Raw genomic sequence first — 19,542 nt, 5'->3', positions numbered from 1 at the left:
CACCGGCCAGGGCCAGACTCCCCTTTCATCATCCAGACCCCGCAGGCGCCCACAGTCACCCCCCAGTTACCCCCGGGTCAGCTGAGCCCTTCCCGACACCCGCCGTGACCGGTGACCGCAGATCAAAGATATCGCCGCCCTTCACCGCGGTCATGTGACCCTCGCTAGTGGGTCCATCAGACCTCCCCAGGGGCGGGGCATCCCGTGGCCCCGCCCACCAACCCCGGCCCTGACCCTCTGCAAACGCGGTACCGAGCCCACTGACCTGCCCCGCCCCACCCCGCCCCCGCCGGCCAGCACAAAGCCCGGGGGACGCCACCGGGGGGCGAGCCGGTGCGGATGTCCCCGTGATGATGCGCTGCGCTTGGGCCGTGCGGGCCGCCGCTGTGGCCGGGAGGCTGCGCGGCCCCCGCGGCCCCGGGGCAGCCCGCCGGCTGGGCAGCAGCGCGCGGCGCGGGGCGGCGAGGGCCGCCAGCCCGGGGCGCCTGCTCAGCACCGCCTGGGCGCCCGCCCGGCCGGCCCCGGAGGAGGCTGCGGGTGCCGAGGACGAGGCGCAGGCCCCCGCACCCGAGGAGCCGTCGTGGAGGCCGCCTCCCGCACCCCCGGAGCCCCCGGAGCCCCCCGGGCCCCCGGGCGGCCACAGCCTGGTGCAGCGGGACATCCACGCCTTCCTGAACCAGTGCGGCGCCAGCCCCGGCGAGGCGCGCCACTGGCTCTCCCAGTTCCAGACCTGCCCGCACTCCGCCGACAAGCCCTTCGCCGTCATCGAGGTGAGAGGGGCCGCCGCGGGCCCAGCCCCCGCGAGGGCACGAGGTGGGGTGGCGATGAATCGCCGGGCTGGCAGGACCGGCCCCGCAGACTCTGCACAGGGACCCGAGACGGGGGTCCCAGGCCTGGGCGAGGCCTGGAGCTCTTCCCAAAGCCTGACGCCCAGGCCGAGTGCGGGACCCCCAAAGTGGGATGCGCTGGAGAAGGCCCCCCGCACCCCCCCCCCCGCCATGGGCACAGTTAGGGGTTCAGCTGGCAAGTGGGGAACCTGGGCAGGAGTCACTTCCGTCACCCCTCCCCCCCCGGTGCCCTAGAGTCCAAGGTCGCAGGGAGGAGCGAGAGAGGAACACTAAAGTGAGATAAGGGGATGGCAAGACCCGACGGGGCAAAGGGCAGAGCAGGTGGGCCCCGGAGCCAGCAACGGGCCTGACAGCTCCTGGGCGGGGGGCGGGGGGGACACCTGGGGGGCTGAAGGCCGGGCTCCAGGAGCAGCGGGGGCAGCGGGGGCTGGGCCCGGGCCGCCTCTCTGACCGCCCGCTCCCCGCAGGTGGACGAGGAGGTGCTCCGGTGCCCGCAGGGCGTGTCCAGCCTGGCCTTCGCGCTGGCCTTCCTGCAGCGCATGGACATGAAGCCGCTGGTGGTGCTGGGGCTGCCCGCGCCCACAGCGCCCTCTGGCTGCCTGTCCTTCTGGGAGGCCAAGGCGCAGCTGGCGCAGAGCTGCAAGCTGCTGGTGGACGCGCTCCGGCGGAACGCCGCGGCGGCCGTGCCCTTCTTCGGCGGCGGCTCGGTGTTGAGCGCCGCGGAGCCCGCCCCGCACGCTAGGTCAGTGCCGGCCCCGCCTCCCCCCCCCCCCCCCCCCCCGGGGACTCAGATCGGCGGGCCCATGACCCAGCCCGGCGGGCCCGGAGGGGGCGCTTGAACACCCGTCTGGCCCGCAGCTACGGGGGCACCATCTCGGTGGAGACGGACCTGCTGCAGTGGTGCCTGGAGTCGGGCAGCATCCCCATCCTGTGCCCCATCGGGGAGACGGCGGCGCGCCGCTCCGTGCTCCTGGACTCGCTGGAGGTGACGGCCACGCTGGCCAAGGCGCTGCAGCCCACCAAGATCATCTTCCTCAACACCACGGGCGGCCTGCGCGACAGCAGCCACAAGGTGCGGCCCTCTCTCAGCGTCACACCCCCGTACACACACACACACACACACACACACACACACACACCCGCTGCTGGCCTCGCTGAGCCCCCTCCGGCCGAGGGAGCTGGGACTGGAGGGTCAGGGAGGGGCTTAGCCCGCCGGTGCCCAGACGGGAGCCTCTCTGGCCCAGGCCTCTGGAAGGTGGGGAGGTCCAGGGAGCAAGAGGAGGTCCCTGGGGCAGGGTGGCCCGCGGCCGGGCTGCGGGTCGGAGGCTCAATTCCCAGCCCCGACGCAGGTCCTGAGTAACGTGAACCTGCCCGCCGACCTGGACCTGGTGACCAACGCGGAGTGGGTGAGCTCCAAGGAGCGGCAGCAGATCCGGCTCATCGTGGAAGTGCTCAGCCGCCTGCCCCACCACTGCTCGGCCGCCATCACCGCCGCCAGCACGCTGCTCACCGAGCTCTTCAGCAACAAGGGTGAAGGGGCGGCCCGGGGCGGGGTCCAGGGAGTGGGTGCTGGGCCCTGGGGAGGGGGATGCAGGGGAGGGGCCTCCGCCAGGAAGCAGGCCCCGGGGGGGACTCCACAGCACTGGCTCTCAGCTCTTGCGGAACTTGGTGGAGGTCAGCCAGGTGCAGGAGCCTGAGCTGGAAGTTGAATGGAACAGAGATGGGCGTGGCTTGGGCTGCGTGGCCACACCGCAGAGGGCGAAGTCTGGCGGGAAACACCAATGAAATGGACCGATCTGGGACAGGGGGCGGGACTAGGTGAAGAAGGTGGGACTGCAGGCGGTGGGCTGGATTTCCGGGACAACCTGCCTGGGAAATGCATTTCCCTGAGTGAACATCACCTCCACATCCGTGCAGACCACTGACAGCCTTTCCCTGGGGAGACCTCCCAAAGGGGGTGATTGCTCCATCAGCCCCGTCCTGTCTGGAGCCCCCAGGCTGCCCAGATGGAGGCGTGGAGGAGACCTCGCTCTGAGGCTGAACTGACCCCTCCTCCTCGCCCCGCCCCAGGGTCCGGCACCCTCTTCAAGAATGTGGAGCGGATGCTGCGGGTGCGCAGCCTGGACAGCCTGGACCAGGGCCGCCTGGTGGACCTGGTCAACACCAGCTTCGGCAAGAAGCTCCGCGAGGACTACCTGGCCTCGCTGCGCCCGCGGCTGCACTCTGTCTACGTCTCCGAGGGGTGAGCCTGGGGGCCCCGGAGGGCAGAGCCCGGCCCTCCCCACCCAGAAGGCCCAGCCTGACTTTCCCCGCTGCGCCAGGTACAACGCTGCCGCCATTCTGACCACGGAGCCCGTCCTGGGGGGCACCCCGTACCTGGACAAGTTCGTGGTGAACTCCAGCCGCCAGGGCCAAGGCTCCGGCCAGATGCTGTGGGAGTGCCTGCGGCGGGACCTGCAGACGCTTTTCTGGCGCTCCAGAGTGACTAACCCCATCAACCCCTGGTAGGTTCTGCCCTCCGGGCCCTGGGCTGGGCACCATCCCCCTCTCTCACCAGCCAGGAAGGTTAGGCGTCTCCTTCTCTCACTAGCTGTCCTTCCCCTGCGGCCCATTTCCCAGGACCACACAGGCAGCCTGAGCTTTCCTCACAGGCAGACTGACTGCACAGAACACCCCCTCCCACCCCGCCCTGCAACAGTGGTTCCCCGAAGCACGTGACAGCCCTCCCCCACCCCATCTCTCCCGGGGTCCTAAGAAATTCTGATCCTCCAGGCTCTACTCCAGGCCCAATTGCCCACTCAGACCTCAGGCCCAGCAGAACCCCCACACCTCTCTTCCCTTCAGCAACTACCCCTCACCCCCCATTACTCTGCTCTGAGGGCACCAAGCGGTGAACAAGCCTCTTCCCTGGCTGCTAGGCAAGGCAGGCGGCGGGAGCACCGGGTGTCCTCCTCTCACCCTAGCTGTGGGACCGGCAAGCTACCTCACCTCTCTGAGCCTCGGCTGCTTCTCTGTGAAAGCATGCCACCGCCAGGCTCTTAGCTGCTGTGAGGATGAAATCAGGCAACAGACAGCAAGTCCTAGCAGGATCCAGTATGCAGGAGGTCCTCATAAATGAGCCAGTGAGAAATGAGCACTGGCCACGCACTAAAGCTCCCACCACCACCAGGTACTTCAAGCACTGCGATGGCAGCTTTTCCAACAAGCAGTGGATCTTCTTCTGGTTTGGCCTGGCCGATATCCGAGACTCCTATGAGCTGGTCAACCACGCCAAGGGGCTGCCGGACTCCTTTAGCAAGCCAGCGTCCGACCCAGGCAGCTGACCCTCACCGCCAGCCCTGCAGGCCCTGGGGCGGCCAGGGTGGACCAAAAGCCATGTCTGCTGGAGGTGACTCCGGCGGCTACCGGCTGGACCAGGTTTGTTGGCGCGTGATCTGGAGGAGGAAGCAGCCCCTGCCCTGCTCTGCCTGAGGCGGGAGGCGAAGTGGGACCAGCACAGCAGAGTCCACCCGGGACCTCCGCGTGCTCCAAAGCCACCCCCAGGCGGCCTTACATGTTCAGTCTAGGGATCTGGGGGGAGGGGGGTCTGCCTCCCCAGGCTCTACTCAGGGCTCAACTTAGAGTAGGTCAGTTTCTGTGGCTTCTGTGCTGTGTTTTGAGGCTCCCTTGTCCAAAGCACAGCCCTCTCTGCCTGATCTTCACCGCTCGTTTTCATTCCTTTGGGTGTTGCAACTTTTCAGGAGGCCTTGATTAAAATGAAAATACTCGTCTGAGTCAGCTCACACTTGAAAGGAGCAGTGGCTCTCTGGGAGCAAGATGTTGTGGGCTGGGGTCTCAGGGGGATTCTAGAAAGACCGAGGGGCTAAGCGCGATGGAGAGCCCCCACCATGTCCCTCAAGGCAGCCCCCAGAGGGGCTCCCCTGCTCCTAATGGAAACACCCTCCATCCCACAGGCCAGGCCGGGCCGCCCAGCTCCCTTTCAGGCAGGGCACAGAATCCCCCCCCCCCCCCCCGCCTCTCCGCCTCCCCCAGCCCCCTAGAGGTGTGTCCCCATCTTTGTGGGAGCAGACAGGCATAGCCCAAAGCTGGAGGTTTCATTGAATACTATGTTTGACCCCATGATGTCCCAGGTACCACACTGGTTGCTGGGACTACCTCCTGCCAGGAGGTGCATGGATGAGAAGGAAGAGGGTCCATTAAGAGGCCACCGTAGCTCAGCAGGGACAGTGAGAACCAAACCCCCCGAGCAGCCTGTCTCCCCTCAGAGGGTGATGTTCAGTATGTATACTCTGGGCGATGGCATTACAGCCTGACCTGCAATCCAACTCTGTGGCTGCCAAGCTGCTTACCTTTTCCGAGTCTCCATTTTCTTATCTGTAACATGTAAACCCCTTGGCCTCTCCCTCAAGGTTGCTCTCACCAAGGATTTATTCAAAAACAGCTGGTATCAAATGGGGAGGAAAAATAAGCTCTAAGATGGAATGAGGTGAGAGGTCAAAAGAATATGCTACAGAGGATTAAGGGATCCTTGAAAAGAGCCAAAGGACTGTGGGAACGCTGAATAGGGGGAAGATTACGGGAGGGCCTGGATGGAGCTTAACCAGATATGTTCTTTCAAGAAACCCCAGATCAATCCCAGGCAATGGCAAAGTGCCCCATGGGGAGAACAGAGAAGCAAAGCCAAATGTCTACATAAAATGTTTATTTTTGGAGGACTGTGTGGTCTGGTGTTTGGGAGGGCACTCACCCCCACCAGGCTATCCAGAGCTGGAAACGGAAGGCAGGAAGGGGAAAGCTGGCCGCTGCCTGCCCCACCCCTTCCCACTCGAGCAGACTGTGGCCTGCTCTGCTCTTAAGGTAGACAGCTAGTGTTATTCCTGCCCCTGGCATATCCTGAGAACCCTGCGGCTTCTGTGGAGATCAGCCGTCTGCTCCTCCAGGGCCTGACCCGCCGATCAGCACGCACACTCATTCTCAGTCTCCAAAACCACCGCAGAGCCTAACTGCACCTGCCAGTTCAAAAGCAAGTTTTCACTTTTGCTCACTTCCAGTTCTTAGGTCTTCCTTCCTCTGTCTCCCACTCTCAGTACCCCTACCTAAGCCGCCTTACTCTCTTCTACCCAGGGGAGCAGCAGGCCTCAGCTCTCCTCCTAACCAACAGGGGGGAAAAAATCCCTGTAAGGCATCATCCTCAGGGCTTCCCCATGAAGGGCTGAGCCCAGAACTGGGGAACAGACCTGTCTCTTACCAACACACACACACAACACAGCGCAAAGGATCCAACAAACAGACCAAAAAGCATAAATAAACGCAACTGGACCAGCAAGAAAGGCAGGGTGGCACTCAGTGGCTCCCTGCACCCCTTTCAGCTCCTCCCAGGGCAACTCAGCCGTCGGTGGCTAGGATGATGGCGGCCCCGAAGATGCCCACACTCTCTCCGAGGAGCTTCATCTGGTTCCAGAACTCCACGCGCCGTGTGTGGTGCCAGTAGGCAACGTTGCCGTCTATGAGCAGCATGGCCGGGGGCAGCAGCACGGCCAGGATCTGGGCAGCCAGCGTCACGTAGTAGCCAGACAGGAAGGCGAGGGCCAGGATGCCGTACAGTAGAAAGAAGAGCTGGACCATGAGCTCCCCTCCTGGTAGATGGTTCAGGTAGGCCAGCCGGTCCTCCTTGCTGTGCTGCAGTGAGTAGGCCTAGAGACAAATCATCTCTTAGGACTGCCCAACGAGCTGAGGAGCCGGTTGGAAGCCCACCCGGGATGGCACCTGTAAGTCAGCCTCTGCAAGGTGGGCTTCTGCCTCCTCTCAGACCGGGGCCCTCTGAAAGTAGGACCTACATACATCGCCCCCTCAGACTAGAGAGCCGCATGAAATTAAGGTCTAAGTCCTTCCTCTCTCCGGGAGCTCAGAAGATAGATGGGGGCTCTCACCTCTGAATCCGGAGCTCTGCACATGGAATATGGTGCCCAGTAACTAAGGGTCCTAGGGATGACCACAATTGGCTAACTAGGCGTCCCCATCAGTCCTTTTTTTTTTTTTTTTTTTTTAAACCTCACCTGAGGATATATTTACTGATTTAAGAGTGAGAGGAAGAGTGGGAGAGAAACATTGATCTGAGAGAAAAACATCCATCGGTTGCCTCCCGTATGTGCCTTGATGGGGAATCAAACTCACAACCTAAGTTAGTGCTCTGACTGGAAATTGAACCCGCACCTTTTTGGTGTACAGGACAGCACTCCAACCGAGCCAACTGGCCCAGGCTTTTGTTTTTGCGTTTGTTTTTTTCCATCCCCTTCAGGTCTAAGTGGCAGAGTCCCAGCTGCTGCCTGAACCCACCAAACCTCTCCTTGGTCTCCTCTCCCAGTCCTCCAGGAGCTGGAGCCACGAGAGGAACAATCCATCTTGTTCTCCTGCCTCTCTGGCTTGGGAGTAAATGGCCAATTCAACCTTTTCTCCCCCTGGTGGCCATCATACTGAAAGGATATTGGCCAGGTCTCAGGCTCTCGGCCTCTGAGGCCCAGAAACCGGCAGGGGCAATTCCCAGAGCATGGCCCTCGGGATCTACACCCCCACCTCCCCGAGTTCTGCCAAGCACGGGCTCACATTTCACTCCCAGCCAAGCACCTCCAGCCAACAGTCCCCCAACCTACCACGCAGATGAGGTAGATGCCCAGGAAGACCTGGCCGGTGGACTGGAGGGACCGGCTGCGGGGCTTCCGGCGGTAGAGCTCCCCGGCACCGCTAGCCAGCACCAGAAATCCACCGATGATGGCCACTGTGCGTGAGTACATCCGGACCTAGGCCAAGGCAAGGGGACCCCAGTCAGGAACTGCAGTCGCCACATCTTTCCTGACTGCACAGAACTTCCTCTCTCTACATCCCCTTCCACTGGAGGAACCCTCTTACCATTTCCAAGTGTGTTGGGCAGGAACAGCAGAAAGAGAATTCTTTTAATCAGAAGTGGCCCAAAGGGGTTAATTAAACTGTTCAAGATCCTACAGAAAGTGGCAGAACCCGGTTACCAAGTGTCTCCTTCCCACCCCCAGGCCTGCAGCACAATGTTCTTTCTGCTATCTAGGATAGTCTGTCCCATAAAAACCCTTTAATCTCCCTCTCCTGTAGCTGTTCACACATCTGCTTCCCCTACTGGACAGACAGCATTCCTGAAGGGTAGTGCCTTTGTCCAGGCCTATCTCCAAGCCCACAATGCCTGGCAGGGGTGTCATTTACAGGTTTATTCCAGGACTAGGATTATGTAAATTTCACAAAATTAAATCTTTGGGCCAGACACCTGCAAGGTTCCTTTAGCCCTAAGAGTCTGAGATTACTAAACTAACAGTTTTAAGGGTTCTGGAAACCAGGTGACCTAGATCCTTGCTCCTCCACCTGTGATGGTAACTGTGGTGTGACTTAGGGTGAGTCTGTTTCCCATCAGTCTCCACACTCTGAAAGGAAGATGTGTGTGGTCTCTAAGGTCCTTCCGTTCCTGCAGTCTGTAACATCTCCACACGCCCAAAGCTCCCCATCGTCCTAGCCTAGTCCTCCTCGGGGCCCGGTTGCTCACCTTCAGCCAGTCCCCGTAGTGAACGTAGCCCCCGATGTAGGCGGCATAGGTGCTAATGGCCAGCTGGAGGGCGGCCCCCAGCGCAAACCAGCGCCGCTTCACTCCGAAGGACATGAAGCTGGCGCACAGCACGGCCGCCCCCATGTCGAAGTACAGGTAGGGCACCGGTATGTCGGGCTTCCTGCAAGCCAGGAGGGGGTAAGCAAAGAGATCAGAATGAAGAGGGGAGAGGAGCCTTGAGCCCCGGTGGCTTCCCGCACAGCCCCACTGCTCCTCCAAACCGGAGACCCCTCTCATGGCCGTGACCCCCGCACTATGCTCGATGTCCACCGTGCTCGGGACCGGAGCCCCTAACAAGTCTGAGATCCCAGCCCAAGGGCCCAACTTTCCCCCCACCTCTCCGCACCCCCGTTGCTGGGATGCGCTGCGCCGCCTCCCCCGCGGGGCCCGCTCACCGGCGCGCCTCGGCCCTCTCGGCGTACAGCATGAGCTGGCTGAAGCAGCCCCAGAAAGGGCAGCGTGTGAGCAACACTACGCCCAACTGCATGAGCAGCTGCAGTAGCCACCGTCGCGAACCCACCTTCGACGCCATCTTGGGGAAGGGCAGTCCGCCACGGCCTCGGCCGGGTCTAGGAGGGACGCGCGGAGGTGTGACACGCCACTTCCGGTCCCGCGGGGTTTGTTTTTCCCTCTTCCGTTGGGAAACAAGGCTCGCGTCCTGTGGTTCCGGGCCGAAGGAGACGTTCTAAGCAACAGAGTTCAGCCTTTCCCTCTACCCACGGAGGCTTACGGACCCCGCTCTGTAGATGCAAAATTGAAAACTAGACTAAAGGAAGGAACAGAGGGAAGCCTCGAGTCATAACTTAATGAAGCAAACTAGTTTTGGAGTGCAACTAGAGCCTAACTCCAACCCTGTTACTTTGGGCATATTGGCTATACTTCCCAAGATTCATCTGTGAAATAAAAATGACTTCTACGTTAGGGTGGCTGAGAGGTTTAATGTGGCAATGCTGGTGCTAGCACATAATAGGGGTTTAGTAAATGGTGTACATACTCAAGCCTGAGGAAATTCTCTGCTTTGGTTTAAATTCAAAGCAATGGGTTCTCCTAAGTCACCTGTAGAGAAGTGTGGTCTTGCTCTGCCTTTCCTATGTCCCCTACGAGAGAGATCGGAGGTGTATATATGGGACATCTCAAATCAATCCATTTTCTTTAGTTGCCATACTCCCAATCTAGCCCAAACTACCATCTTTTGTAGGTTTGATTGCAGCAGGTTTCCAACTGCTCTCCCCTACTTCTCCTTTGGTCTCATTTGTTCTCAGCTTCCTTTTTCATAACCATCAGGTACCCTTCCTTTGAATCACTTGGCACACAGGCTATTATATATGTGTAATTCTTCTATTTATTGGTTAGATTAATACTAGTTTGTGATTAAAACAGTGTCTGGTTTCTGTTTACTACTATATTCTCAGGCCCTAGTATACAAGATGCATTCAGGACATATGTGCTGAATAAAGTGAACAAAAGATGTTGCCACTATCTTATTCATTGTAGGTACTTAGAAATTATTTGTTGAATAAATAGGCAAAAGGTTTGAGCTTTCTGGGTTGCCACCACAAAGCTGCCCCCAACCCCTTGCCCACATATCTCCCTGCATCCATCCCACCATTCTACAGTACAAATTTATCTTCCAATACTGAAGTTAAGATTCTATAAGCACTCCCACTAGGCCATTTAATTCAGGTCTGTTTCTAGTTCCCTTGGGAGGAAACGGGTCTCATGTCCAAACAGCATTCTGACCATGTGAATTAAAAATTTCCCATCAGCCGAAGCCAGTTTGGCTCAGTGGATGGAGTGTCAGTCTGTGGACTTAAAGGTCCCAGGTTCGATTCCGGTCAAGGGTGCGTAACTTGGTTGCGGGCACATCCCCAGAGGGGGGTGTGCAGGAGGTAGCTGGTCGATGTTTCTCCCTCATCGATATTTCTAACTCTCTATCCCTCTCCTTTCCTTTCTGTAAAAAATAAGTAATATATATATATATTTTTAATTTCCCATCAGTCGGGCAGGCATGACTCAGTGGTAGAGGGTTGACCTATGAACCAGGAGGTCACAGTTCGATTCTGATCAGGGCACATGCTGAAGTTGTGGGCTCAGTTCCCAGTGCAGGGCGTGCAGGAGGTGGCCAATCAATTATTCTCTCTCTCTCCCTTTCCCTCTCTGAAATCAATAAAATTCTATTAAAAAAAAAAAAAAAACTTCTGATCAGTCAGTAAAAGCTAGACTACAAAATACTTTTTCATATTTAACTTTTTACAAAGTCACTAGGATAAAGTCTGGGTATATTAGAAAGAATGTGAGAGAGGGATATATCCATGCAAAAAGAAAAAAGAAAAAAGAAAGAAACCCTAGGGAATGGAATCATGTAGGTGTATGGTGGGGCAGAGGGTGGGAAGGTAGGGTCTCCAGGTAAGAGGAATGAGAAAAAGCCTGGATTAAAGGTCATTTTGGCTCTAGCTGGTTTCGCTCAGTGGTAAGAGTGGTAGCAGGTTAGATTCTGGTCAAGGACATGTACTTCAGTTGCAAACTTTAGTTGGGGCAAGAGCAGGAGGCAACCAGTGGGTGTCTCTGTCTCCTCCACCCTGCTTCCACTCTGTCTAAAAATCAATGGAAAAAATATCCTCAGGTGAGAATTAACAACAAAAAAGTCATTTTGCCTACCTTCCCTGCCCACCAGTGACAACTACATGAGGTAAGTTTTCATCACCATAACACAAGCACATAGTATAAACTTTCCCATTGACTTATTTTCCTAATCTCCTCACCCATCCCTGATTCAAATGGGTCAAGACACACAACCTTGGGAAGGAGCTAAGGTATTGAGGACTGGAAATGGGACCATACATGTCCATAAAATAGTTTTAGGAGCCTGCACCTGGAACAATCCCCTACCCCAGACCACACTTTCTGATTAAGTCCCTCAAAACAGACAGTAGGAACGTGTATGAAGAATAGAATTAATGAAGTTTTTTCCCCTTGGTATCCATCCCATCCCAATTCCCTCTGGTGTTCAGTCTCTATATTTTATTGCTTTCTCTGAGGACTAGGGGCCAAATCCCTCTTTATAGGGCTAGGAAAGGTGCTGGCATTGTGCTAGATCACAAGTGGTAAGTGAGCAGTGGGGTTCTGAGACCTGAGATGAACATAGCCATTTGTCCCTCCTCCCTCCACCCCTGCCTGGACAGACAACAACCCATAAGACTTCCAAGGAACATTCCTTTTCCTCGGTCCATCTGCCCTCCTCAATCCAACTGCCTCAGCTTCTCTCTACAGCACACCCTACCTCTCCAGAGGACTTCCCTGTTCTTCTGGGGCACCTCTACCTTCACTTGCCCTCAGCCATGACCACAGCACCATGGTGACTAGCATGGTGCCCATGAAACCCAGCACAGTAGCTGTCTTAGATAAGCAAAGCCAGGCCTCCATACTGCTCAGCTATGCCCCCTGCCAGCCTCCCAGGTCCAGCACAAGTCAGACTGCCCAGGATAGCCACATACAAGTGCCACAGATGGCCCAGCTTCCGGGAGGCCTGCTGCAGAGATTATTGGCCAGCAGCAGCTGTGTGCATGCTGTCGGGTTGCCCGCCATCACCTTAAATTCGAGGTGCTGTTGCCTATTAGAGAGGAGGCCCAGCATCCACAGAGTTGCAAAGACTTCAGCCTCTGCGTAGCTTGCTGATGTCATTCCCAGCCAGAGGACTTCCAGGCCTGGCATGGTGGCCAGGGCTGCACCCGCAACTTGCTGTAGCTGATTCCAGTGTAGGCAGAAGTGGCCCCCAAACAGTGGCCAGGCTGTGGCTGAGGTCAAGCTGTTCCAGGTTTCCCAGGCCTCACAGGCTGCAGGGGTTCACGTTGGCAAGCAGGTTGTGAGAGGTATAGGCGGAGCAGAGCCCAGGGTGGCTGAGAAGTCCATGGACAGGTGCACCAGCTGGTTGTAGCGGACATCCAGCTGCTCCAGAAAAACCCAGGCCACCCAGTGTTCTACCAGCCAGATCCCATAGGACAGTGTTTCCCAAACTTTTGACATATGTGTACCCCTTCTATAATTTTCACAACGCTGAGTACCCCTTGTACTCATGAGAACGTAGGCGCAGCTAAGCACGGTGCAGTGCATACCCCCACCAAACTCTTCCCGTACCCCTGGGGGTATGCGTACCACACTTTGGGAAACACTGGCCTAGGACATTGTGAGAAAGCAGCAGCACTTGCAGTCTCCACAGGCCCTAGAAGGAGCCACCCGGCAGGTGGCAGGATTACTGTGGTTCAATTCCAAAAGCCAGACTGTCAGGATGCCTGGGAGGGAGACTGAACAGGTGGAGGCCTCCACAGTCCACCACTCAGTGGCTAGCCAGGTGCATGGTTCTGGGTATGCTGCCACCAGATTCCCAAGCAGGGCTGATGCTACTATTGCAGCCATGGAAGGAATGGCCACACCTGCCCTGTCCTTGCTCCATGAGGGGCTGGGGTGAGGATGGCCTCAGGTGCTCATGGATGCTGAGACCTTTATGCTTCACTCCTCCACCCAACCCTGGGCAAGCATGGAAGCTAGGAGAGAAAAAGAAAAGCAGACACCATCAGGGGTCTTTTCACTTTCTGCGCCCCCGACCCCCACCCCCTAATGTGGTTTCAAGGAATCTTCCTTCCATCCCACTTAATTTTACCTCCTCCCTAGGTTCTGGCAAGTCATCTCAGCTGGAAACCCCAGCCACTTCTCATTCCCTTATTCCTGCTGGAATGAAAAAGTCATCAGGGAAGATGGACTTTTTAATCCCTTGGATCCCTTTTTCACTCCAATTTCACACTTCACTTATTTCCCACACAGCCCCAGTAGAAATGCCTTCTCCCACCCGCAGGATAGAGCCCTGGCTAGATCCTGCCCTAATCTATCCACTGAGGTCAAGGCGTCAGGCCTCAGAAACCCAGTGCATCCACCTGTATTTTTGCCACCACCTGCTGAATGAGTCCCAGCCCAAGAATGGCAATGGAAGAATCTCAGCTCTAATTACCTGCTCTCTTGGCCTCAGGCTGGAGCCTCACCCCCAAAAGCTGCAGAGAGGTCAGCTTTCAGGGAAGCCATAGGCCTGAGAGTGGGGATGAGATACAAGTTGGAGAAATCGCCAAGGCCTGATGGTCTTATATCCTGCCCTTTGTTCTAAGCACAGATCCACCCCTTCCCTCTACCCACCCCCCTCCTTTTTCTGGAACCCTACACCCTGCTCTATTTCATATCAGAATAGCAACTTGAGGCCCGTTGGAGCCCATTCTCAAGTCAGGAAGGAGCCAGATGTCTTTCATTTTAGATTGCCTGTCCCATAAATCTGCCGTCATCTATAAAACACACCTAAGTCTTGTCTAGACACAAAGAAAGGGCATGCTCTCTTGTTCTCACTAGTTCAAAGGTCAAAATACTCTACTCTGGTTTTCAACAAGAGCCCAGCATCTCCTTCTGAAACAGAGAGCTCCGGGGCCAGGTGTCTGTATGCAGCTCTGCCTGGGCCCAGGAGACCACACAAATTACTCTCCATGTTCCCCGGGGTGCTCATTAGCGCCACCCAGCAAATTCCTCAAAGAATAAGGACGTTTGGGGGAGATGGTTACTCAAGGCCAAGCATCCCATTAAAGTCTTCATTTAATCCTCATTCACAGAGGAGGAAACTGATGGTAGGCAAAGTCAGCGAAGATGCAGTCATACTGCTAATTAGTGGTAGAGATGAAATCCGACACAACTCAGACCTATTTGAATCCAGCCATGCTCCTAACCACTAAGCTACAATGCTCCAAAAATAGGGCCAATGTCCCTCATGCCAGCCAAACACCCCTCTAAGAAACTTTTATAATAATAAAAGTTTAATATGCTCATTAGACTGGGCAGCTGAACCACCTTCCAGACATCATTCCAGATGACCTTCTGGACGAAGCTGCGATGGCAGGGGCCGAGGCAGAGGTGGTTAGGGGATCAGGCAAGCGAGTGGTTAGGGACAGAGGCAGGCAGGCCAGCGGTTAGGAGCCAGCGGTCCAGGGTTGTGAGTTGGACATCCCCCAAGGGATCCCGGATTGTGAGAGGGTGCAGGCCAGGCTGAGGGACTCATATCCTGCCCCCACCTCCACTCCCCACACAAATGTCATGCTCATCAGACTAGTCGTCCTTCTTTCTAGACAAAGTTGCAGTGGGTGGGGGCTGAGGTAGAGGCAGCAGAGGACCCCCAGCTGCAGGGCGGTGGGTGGGGCCAGGGCCAAGGCCCTTGCATGGATTTTGTGCATCGGCCCTCTAGTGTCCACAGATTGTCCCCTGACTGGCAAGAGCAGCTGAGCCACCACCAACCTAGGATTTGAATCTGAGCCTCTGGTTGACCAAACTGAGCTGCTCTAAATTAATTCAAGTAATCTGGTTCAGCAAATTATACTGGAAAAGCTTGAGGATCCACTGCCAATATTCTTTGAGAAAACATTACAAACGGAAGGTTGCCAGAGACTTGAGCTCAGCCAAAGTTCCAGTTTTCAAGCCAGATAAGTAAGTGTAACAACAAAATTCAAAAAGGGCTCACTGAACATGTTGACTAGTCAGCTAAACATGACCACTAGGTGCCACATGACTTCATGAAAAATAAGTGATTCTCAAACAACGTGATTTCCTTTTTTAACAGGGTTACTGGATGGCTGTCATAGACAAACATCTGGATCTTATTAAAGTCTTTCATGATATCCCTTTGGAAGACAGTTTACAAAAATTTGAACTAACATAACATTGGGAAGGATAACTAGTACATTATAGAATCAAGATTTGTAAAAGGCTCTTAATAGGCTGGACTAGTTGGCTAAAAATAAGCCATTTAACTAAAGACAAGACAGTTCCCAGTCATATCTGCCAGCGTAGCAACTCCTCTGACCCTCATCCAAGAGCTGCGAGACAAAGGAAACATCCTCACGGGCAAGTACTTGCATGCAGTTCTAGAGATGAGCAGCTGCTTGGAGGTCTAATGGGCACATTCAGCCATCACAGGCTGTTTCTCAAAGCAGTAAGTTCCTCACCAACCAAAGTGCTCAAGCAGGGGCAGCCTGTGGCTACAGAGACACCTAGACTGAGAGGCTGGACTGTGTCACATGAGCTGCAGGTCCCGGGCATCTCTACGTGCTGAGCATCCCACACCACACCTGCACCAGCCCTGGCACTAGAAACATCCTATATTTTTGCACACTTTTACATACTGCCTCTTGGATTTACATGGCTGCATATCTTTCCTGTAGCCAGTATAGGGGAGATGACAAGATACTTTCAGAATGGCTAATCTGAACAAAAACCAAGTGTTTGACAACAGCATCCATCTGTAGGGATGAAGGGTCTATCACGGAAATGCCCTTGCTAATACCATCAGCTGAAATCCCTTCTCCCTCTCTACAGACCTGATTGTACCCAACTATCCACCTTCTGTGTCTTCAGCCAAGTCACTGGACACAAGTCACACAATGGGCACCTGGCTGGCCACACCCTAAATGCATGGGCACAAACCTCTAAAGGGAACTCAGCAATTTTACGTACTTCCTATGTGTCTACGACACATCCTCCCTCAACCTCACCTCCCTGCTAAATGTGCAAACTCACCTTCAACTGTACTATTATCTTCTTCCTTCCTATATCAGAGGCCAAAATATCTTCTGTGGCCACAGATCTCATCCCCCATATTCGTGGAGTTCATGACAAGGTAACAACTAAATGTCTAGCTCTAGCCAGTCCCCTCCTCTGAATTCCAGCTCATTATCCAGCTGCCCAGCTGCCATCTGCTTTTCAGTTTCATTAGCTAGGTTTTTCCACAAAGCTATTTCTCTCCCATTGTCATCCTCCTCCTAGAAGTCATTCTTTGTTTCTCTTTCCCTCACATCCAATACATCAGGAAGATCTATCAGTCCTGAAACCACTTCGGTCACTACCATCTCCTGCCTAGATTTGCAACCACCTCTTAACACAACTGTCTTCCTGCTTCCACGGTTGCTGCCCAACATCAGATTAAATCCCTTGACAGCTTAACACCCTCCAACGGCTTCCCCACTGTGCCAAGAGCAGATTCCAGTCCCTACAATGGCCACAAGGCCCTGCATGAAGTGTCCATTTGTCCTCCTGCCCACTGCTCCGTCCTGCTGACTACACTTCCGCCACCTTCCTTCTAGCAGTTCCCAAACATCCGAAGCTCTTGCCAACCTCAATGTTAGCACTTACTGTTCCTTCTATCTGAGCACTCTTTGCAGGCACCTGTTCTTCAACTTTCAGCTTAAATCACAGCTCAGAGGCCATCCCAGAATATTCTTTAAAGCAGTACACACACTTTCTTAAAGCATAAGCAACTACTTCAAGCCAGAGATCAGAATAAAGGGACTGGATTGGAAAAAGAAACCACTTGTTAGTCCCTCCACTGAAGACTACCTGCTGGAATTAGCATCAGAATTAGTTGGGAAAAGGGAGAAGAGGTTACTTAAGTCAGTAGAAATATGCCTTGCCTTCATCTCACCAGTTCAGAAAGAAACTCTGTTCCTCTTTAGACTTTTCAACAAAATTGAAAATTAAAGAAGGGGGTCAATGGGGAAAAAAAGAGGGAATACATGTAATATTCAATAATATTTATAAAAATAAAAAAGAGAGAGCCCTCGCCAGTTTGGCTCAGTGGATAGAGCATCGGCTTGCGGACTGAAGGGTCTCAGGTTTGATTCTAGCCAAGGACACATGCGCAGGTTGTGGACACAATCCCCAGCAGGAGTGCACAGGAGGCAGCCCATCAATGATTCTCTCTCATCATTGGATGTTCCTATCTCTCTCTCTCCCTTACTCTCTGAAATCAATAAAAATTCAGAGAGAGGCCATAATCTGACCAGCCTTGGTCCCAGTTGCCCAAATCTGCTCTGGAGAAACCTGGGAGAAAGCCCTGCTGCTTCTAAAGCTGGAATGAAAGACGCTTCCCTTCCCAGCCCCTCCCATGTCTTTTACTGGTCCCTGTTCTCTTCCCAAACCTGATTTCAAGATTTCTTCAAAACCCAGTCAATCCTGGACTTTTTACTGTGGCTCAAATTATTAAACTGATGATTTCCAAAAATCTACCTTCAGTCTTATCTCCACAACTGCGACATCCTGTCTAATAAAAGGATAATATGCAAATTAACCATTACACCATCACAAAGATGGCGGCACCCTCAGCCACAAGATGGCAGCTTCCAGTCCTCTTAGTCCAGCCAGAGTCCCCCAGTCTCAGGGGAGGAGCTGCTGAGAGCGGGCAGTGTGAGTGGCCTGGCAGAATGCTTGCTTTGTTGCTGTGGCAATGAGGCAAGTGTCTTGCGCCCAGCTGCAGATGGGCCTCTGGGCAGTGGGTGCCAAGAGGCCAAGTCTTGCAGAGAGCTACTGGTGGACAGATTCATTTGCAGGGCTACTAGTATAGGAAATACAAAAATGTGCAAGCCATAATCCTTGCCTCAAAAGAGTCTTGTCTCAAAATCCCCATTAGACCAAAGATAAACCTAAACAAGTAACTATATTACAAGTCATACATGCCACTATATTGTAATATGTTAATTAGACCAGACGTCCTTCCAGATGATCTTCTGGATGAAGCGGGGGCTGAGAGGGCAGCCCGGGTTCTGGGTGCCAGAGGGAAGCCGGTGCCAGCAGCAGGGGTAAGGAAAGCCTACTCATGCATGAATTTCATGCATCATGCCTCTAGTATATCAAATTATAGGAATCACTTTCCATTTTATTTTATTTTATTTTAAATATATTTTATTGATTTTATACAGAGAGGAAGGGAGAGAGATAGAGAGCTAGAAACATCGATGAGAGAGAGTCATCGATCAGCTGCCTCTTGCACACCCCCTACTGGGGATATGCCCGCAACCAAGGTACATGCCCTTGACCGGAATCGAACCCGGGACCCTTCAGTCCCCAAGCCGACGCTCTATCCATTGAGCCAAACCGGTCCCGGCTCACTTTCCATTTTAATTATCAAAGATGACTTCAGAGGTAACCAAGGCATTACAAGGTAACAAAGAAGACAGAAGTAATTATTGAGATTGGAAGTAATCTCAGAGATCACCCATATCCTTTATATATATATATATATATATATATATATATCTTTTATATATAACATCTAACATGCCAACACGTAGAGTGCACCTTGTGAGCTAGAAATTAAGGGATTAGTTGACAAGTTTCTTCTGACATTGTGAAGTACACTGCACTTTCAGCAATGCAAGAGATAGGAAGAGGCATCTTAGAACCTAGAATATATGAAAGATGTTAATGTCTTAGGTGGTAGATGAAAAATTTTTGCCTTATTTTCTAATTTTCCTGTAATAAGCCAGATAAGAACAAAAGAACTTGTTTTGAAACTTTATAACCCAGCAGCAGTCTACCACCAGCGGAGAGCAGCCCAATAGCACCCCGTCTTCACCTGTAAGGTACTTCATGTGTTAAACTCCTGAAGTTTAGGTGGTTCGGGCTGATGAATTCTCTGGCACCCACAGACCGCAGCAATGATGGAAAAACAAATCCACTGCGTAAACAATGATCATCTTCCAAAAGAGCTGACCTTGTCCCAACCCTCATCTTGTACACTGTAGTTTCTAACACTATACATTCTCAGCACAGTAGCCTGTCAACAGGAGATTCTATTTATGTATATGACTGAAAACTCTCTTTACTCCTTCCTCAACGAGCATATCTTAAGGAAGAACAGCTTTTTATTTTTTTGGTTAATCCTCACCCGATATTTTTTCCATTGAATTTTTTTAGATAGAGTGGAAGGGAAGGGGAGGGGGAGAGAAACATGGATGTGATAAATACATTGATTGGTTGCCTCCCACACACGCCTCAAATGGGGCCAAGGATGCAACCTGCAACCCAGGTATGTGCCCTTGACCAGGAATCAAACTCAAGACCCTGACCTTATGAGTCGGTGCTCTAACCACTGAGCTTACAGGCCAGGTAGAACATACTTTTTGATACACACATTCTTAGCTTCAAAAATGTCAAGGAACCTGGCTAGAGCCCCTGAACTATAATATTGAAGTGCTTGAACAATCTTCATATTTTCAA

The 19,542-nt window shown here is 53.9% G+C and overlaps 3 protein-coding genes across 6 annotated transcripts in view; 1 reads left to right on the top strand and 2 right to left on the bottom strand.

The window, feature by feature from the left end:
• Positions 1–320: 320 nt before the first annotated feature.
• NAGS (N-acetylglutamate synthase) lies at positions 321–5,560 on the top strand. Its single transcript, XM_036450961.2, has 7 exons — positions 321–770; positions 1,316–1,590; positions 1,707–1,920; positions 2,198–2,378; positions 2,919–3,090; positions 3,170–3,352; positions 4,018–5,560. Exons 1-7 carry the CDS (start codon positions 351–353, stop codon positions 4,169–4,171), a joined length of 1,599 nt encoding a protein of 532 aa, XP_036306854.1. The 5' UTR covers positions 321–350; the 3' UTR covers positions 4,172–5,560.
• On the bottom strand, positions 5,534–9,196 carry TMEM101 (transmembrane protein 101). 4 transcript variants are annotated; one of them, XM_036450989.2, is made up of 4 exons: positions 9,102–9,196; positions 8,413–8,593; positions 7,499–7,645; positions 5,534–6,542 (listed from the first exon to the last, which is right to left on the bottom strand). In XM_036450989.2, exons 2-4 carry the CDS (start codon positions 8,554–8,556, stop codon positions 6,234–6,236), a joined length of 600 nt encoding a protein of 199 aa, XP_036306882.1. In that variant the 5' UTR covers positions 8,557–8,593; positions 9,102–9,196; the 3' UTR covers positions 5,534–6,233. The 4 variants fall into 4 exon arrangements, with proteins under 4 accessions (XP_036306882.1, XP_036306881.1, XP_036306879.1 ...); XM_036450988.1 differs by having other exon boundaries at positions 8,993–9,125; XM_036450986.2 differs by lacking the exon at positions 9,102–9,196 and adding an exon at positions 8,868–9,087.
• LSM12 (LSM12 homolog) overlaps positions 9,101–19,542 on the bottom strand; it is a 31,678-nt gene continuing 21,236 nt past the window's right edge. The window contains exon 6 of the mRNA XM_036450991.2: positions 9,101–9,212. The gene's annotated coding sequence lies outside the window, so the exon portion shown is untranslated. The remainder of the gene's footprint in view (positions 9,213–19,542) is intronic.

This window comes from Pipistrellus kuhlii, unplaced genomic scaffold (assembly GCF_014108245.1).
Source record: "Pipistrellus kuhlii isolate mPipKuh1 unplaced genomic scaffold, mPipKuh1.p scaffold_m20_p_22, whole genome shotgun sequence".
Classification (NCBI taxonomy): Eukaryota; Metazoa; Chordata; class Mammalia; order Chiroptera; family Vespertilionidae; genus Pipistrellus; species Pipistrellus kuhlii.
This window is presented reverse-complemented; position numbering and strand designations above follow the sequence as displayed.

Coding starts and splice junctions, on each gene's coding strand:
- NAGS (XM_036450961.2), top strand. CDS start 351: ATGATGCGCTGCGCTTGGGCCGTGCGGGCCGCCGCTGTGGCCGGGAGG. Junction 3,091..3,169: donor TCTGTCTACGTCTCCGAGGG/GTGAGCCTGGGG, acceptor CCGCTGCGCCAG/GTACAACGCTGCCGCCATTC. Junction 3,353..4,017: donor ACTAACCCCATCAACCCCTG/GTAGGTTCTGCC, acceptor CACCACCACCAG/GTACTTCAAGCACTGCGATG.
- TMEM101 (XM_036450986.2), bottom strand. CDS start 9,004: ATGGCGTCGAAGGTGGGTTCGCGACGGTGGCTACTGCAGCTGCTCATG. Junction 8,594..8,867: donor GAGAGGGCCGAGGCGCGCCG/GTGAGCGGGCCC, acceptor CCTGGCTTGCAG/GAAGCCCGACATACCGGTGC. Junction 6,543..7,498: donor GCATCTACCTCATCTGCGTG/GTAGGTTGGGGG, acceptor ATTTGTCTCTAG/GCCTACTCACTGCAGCACAG.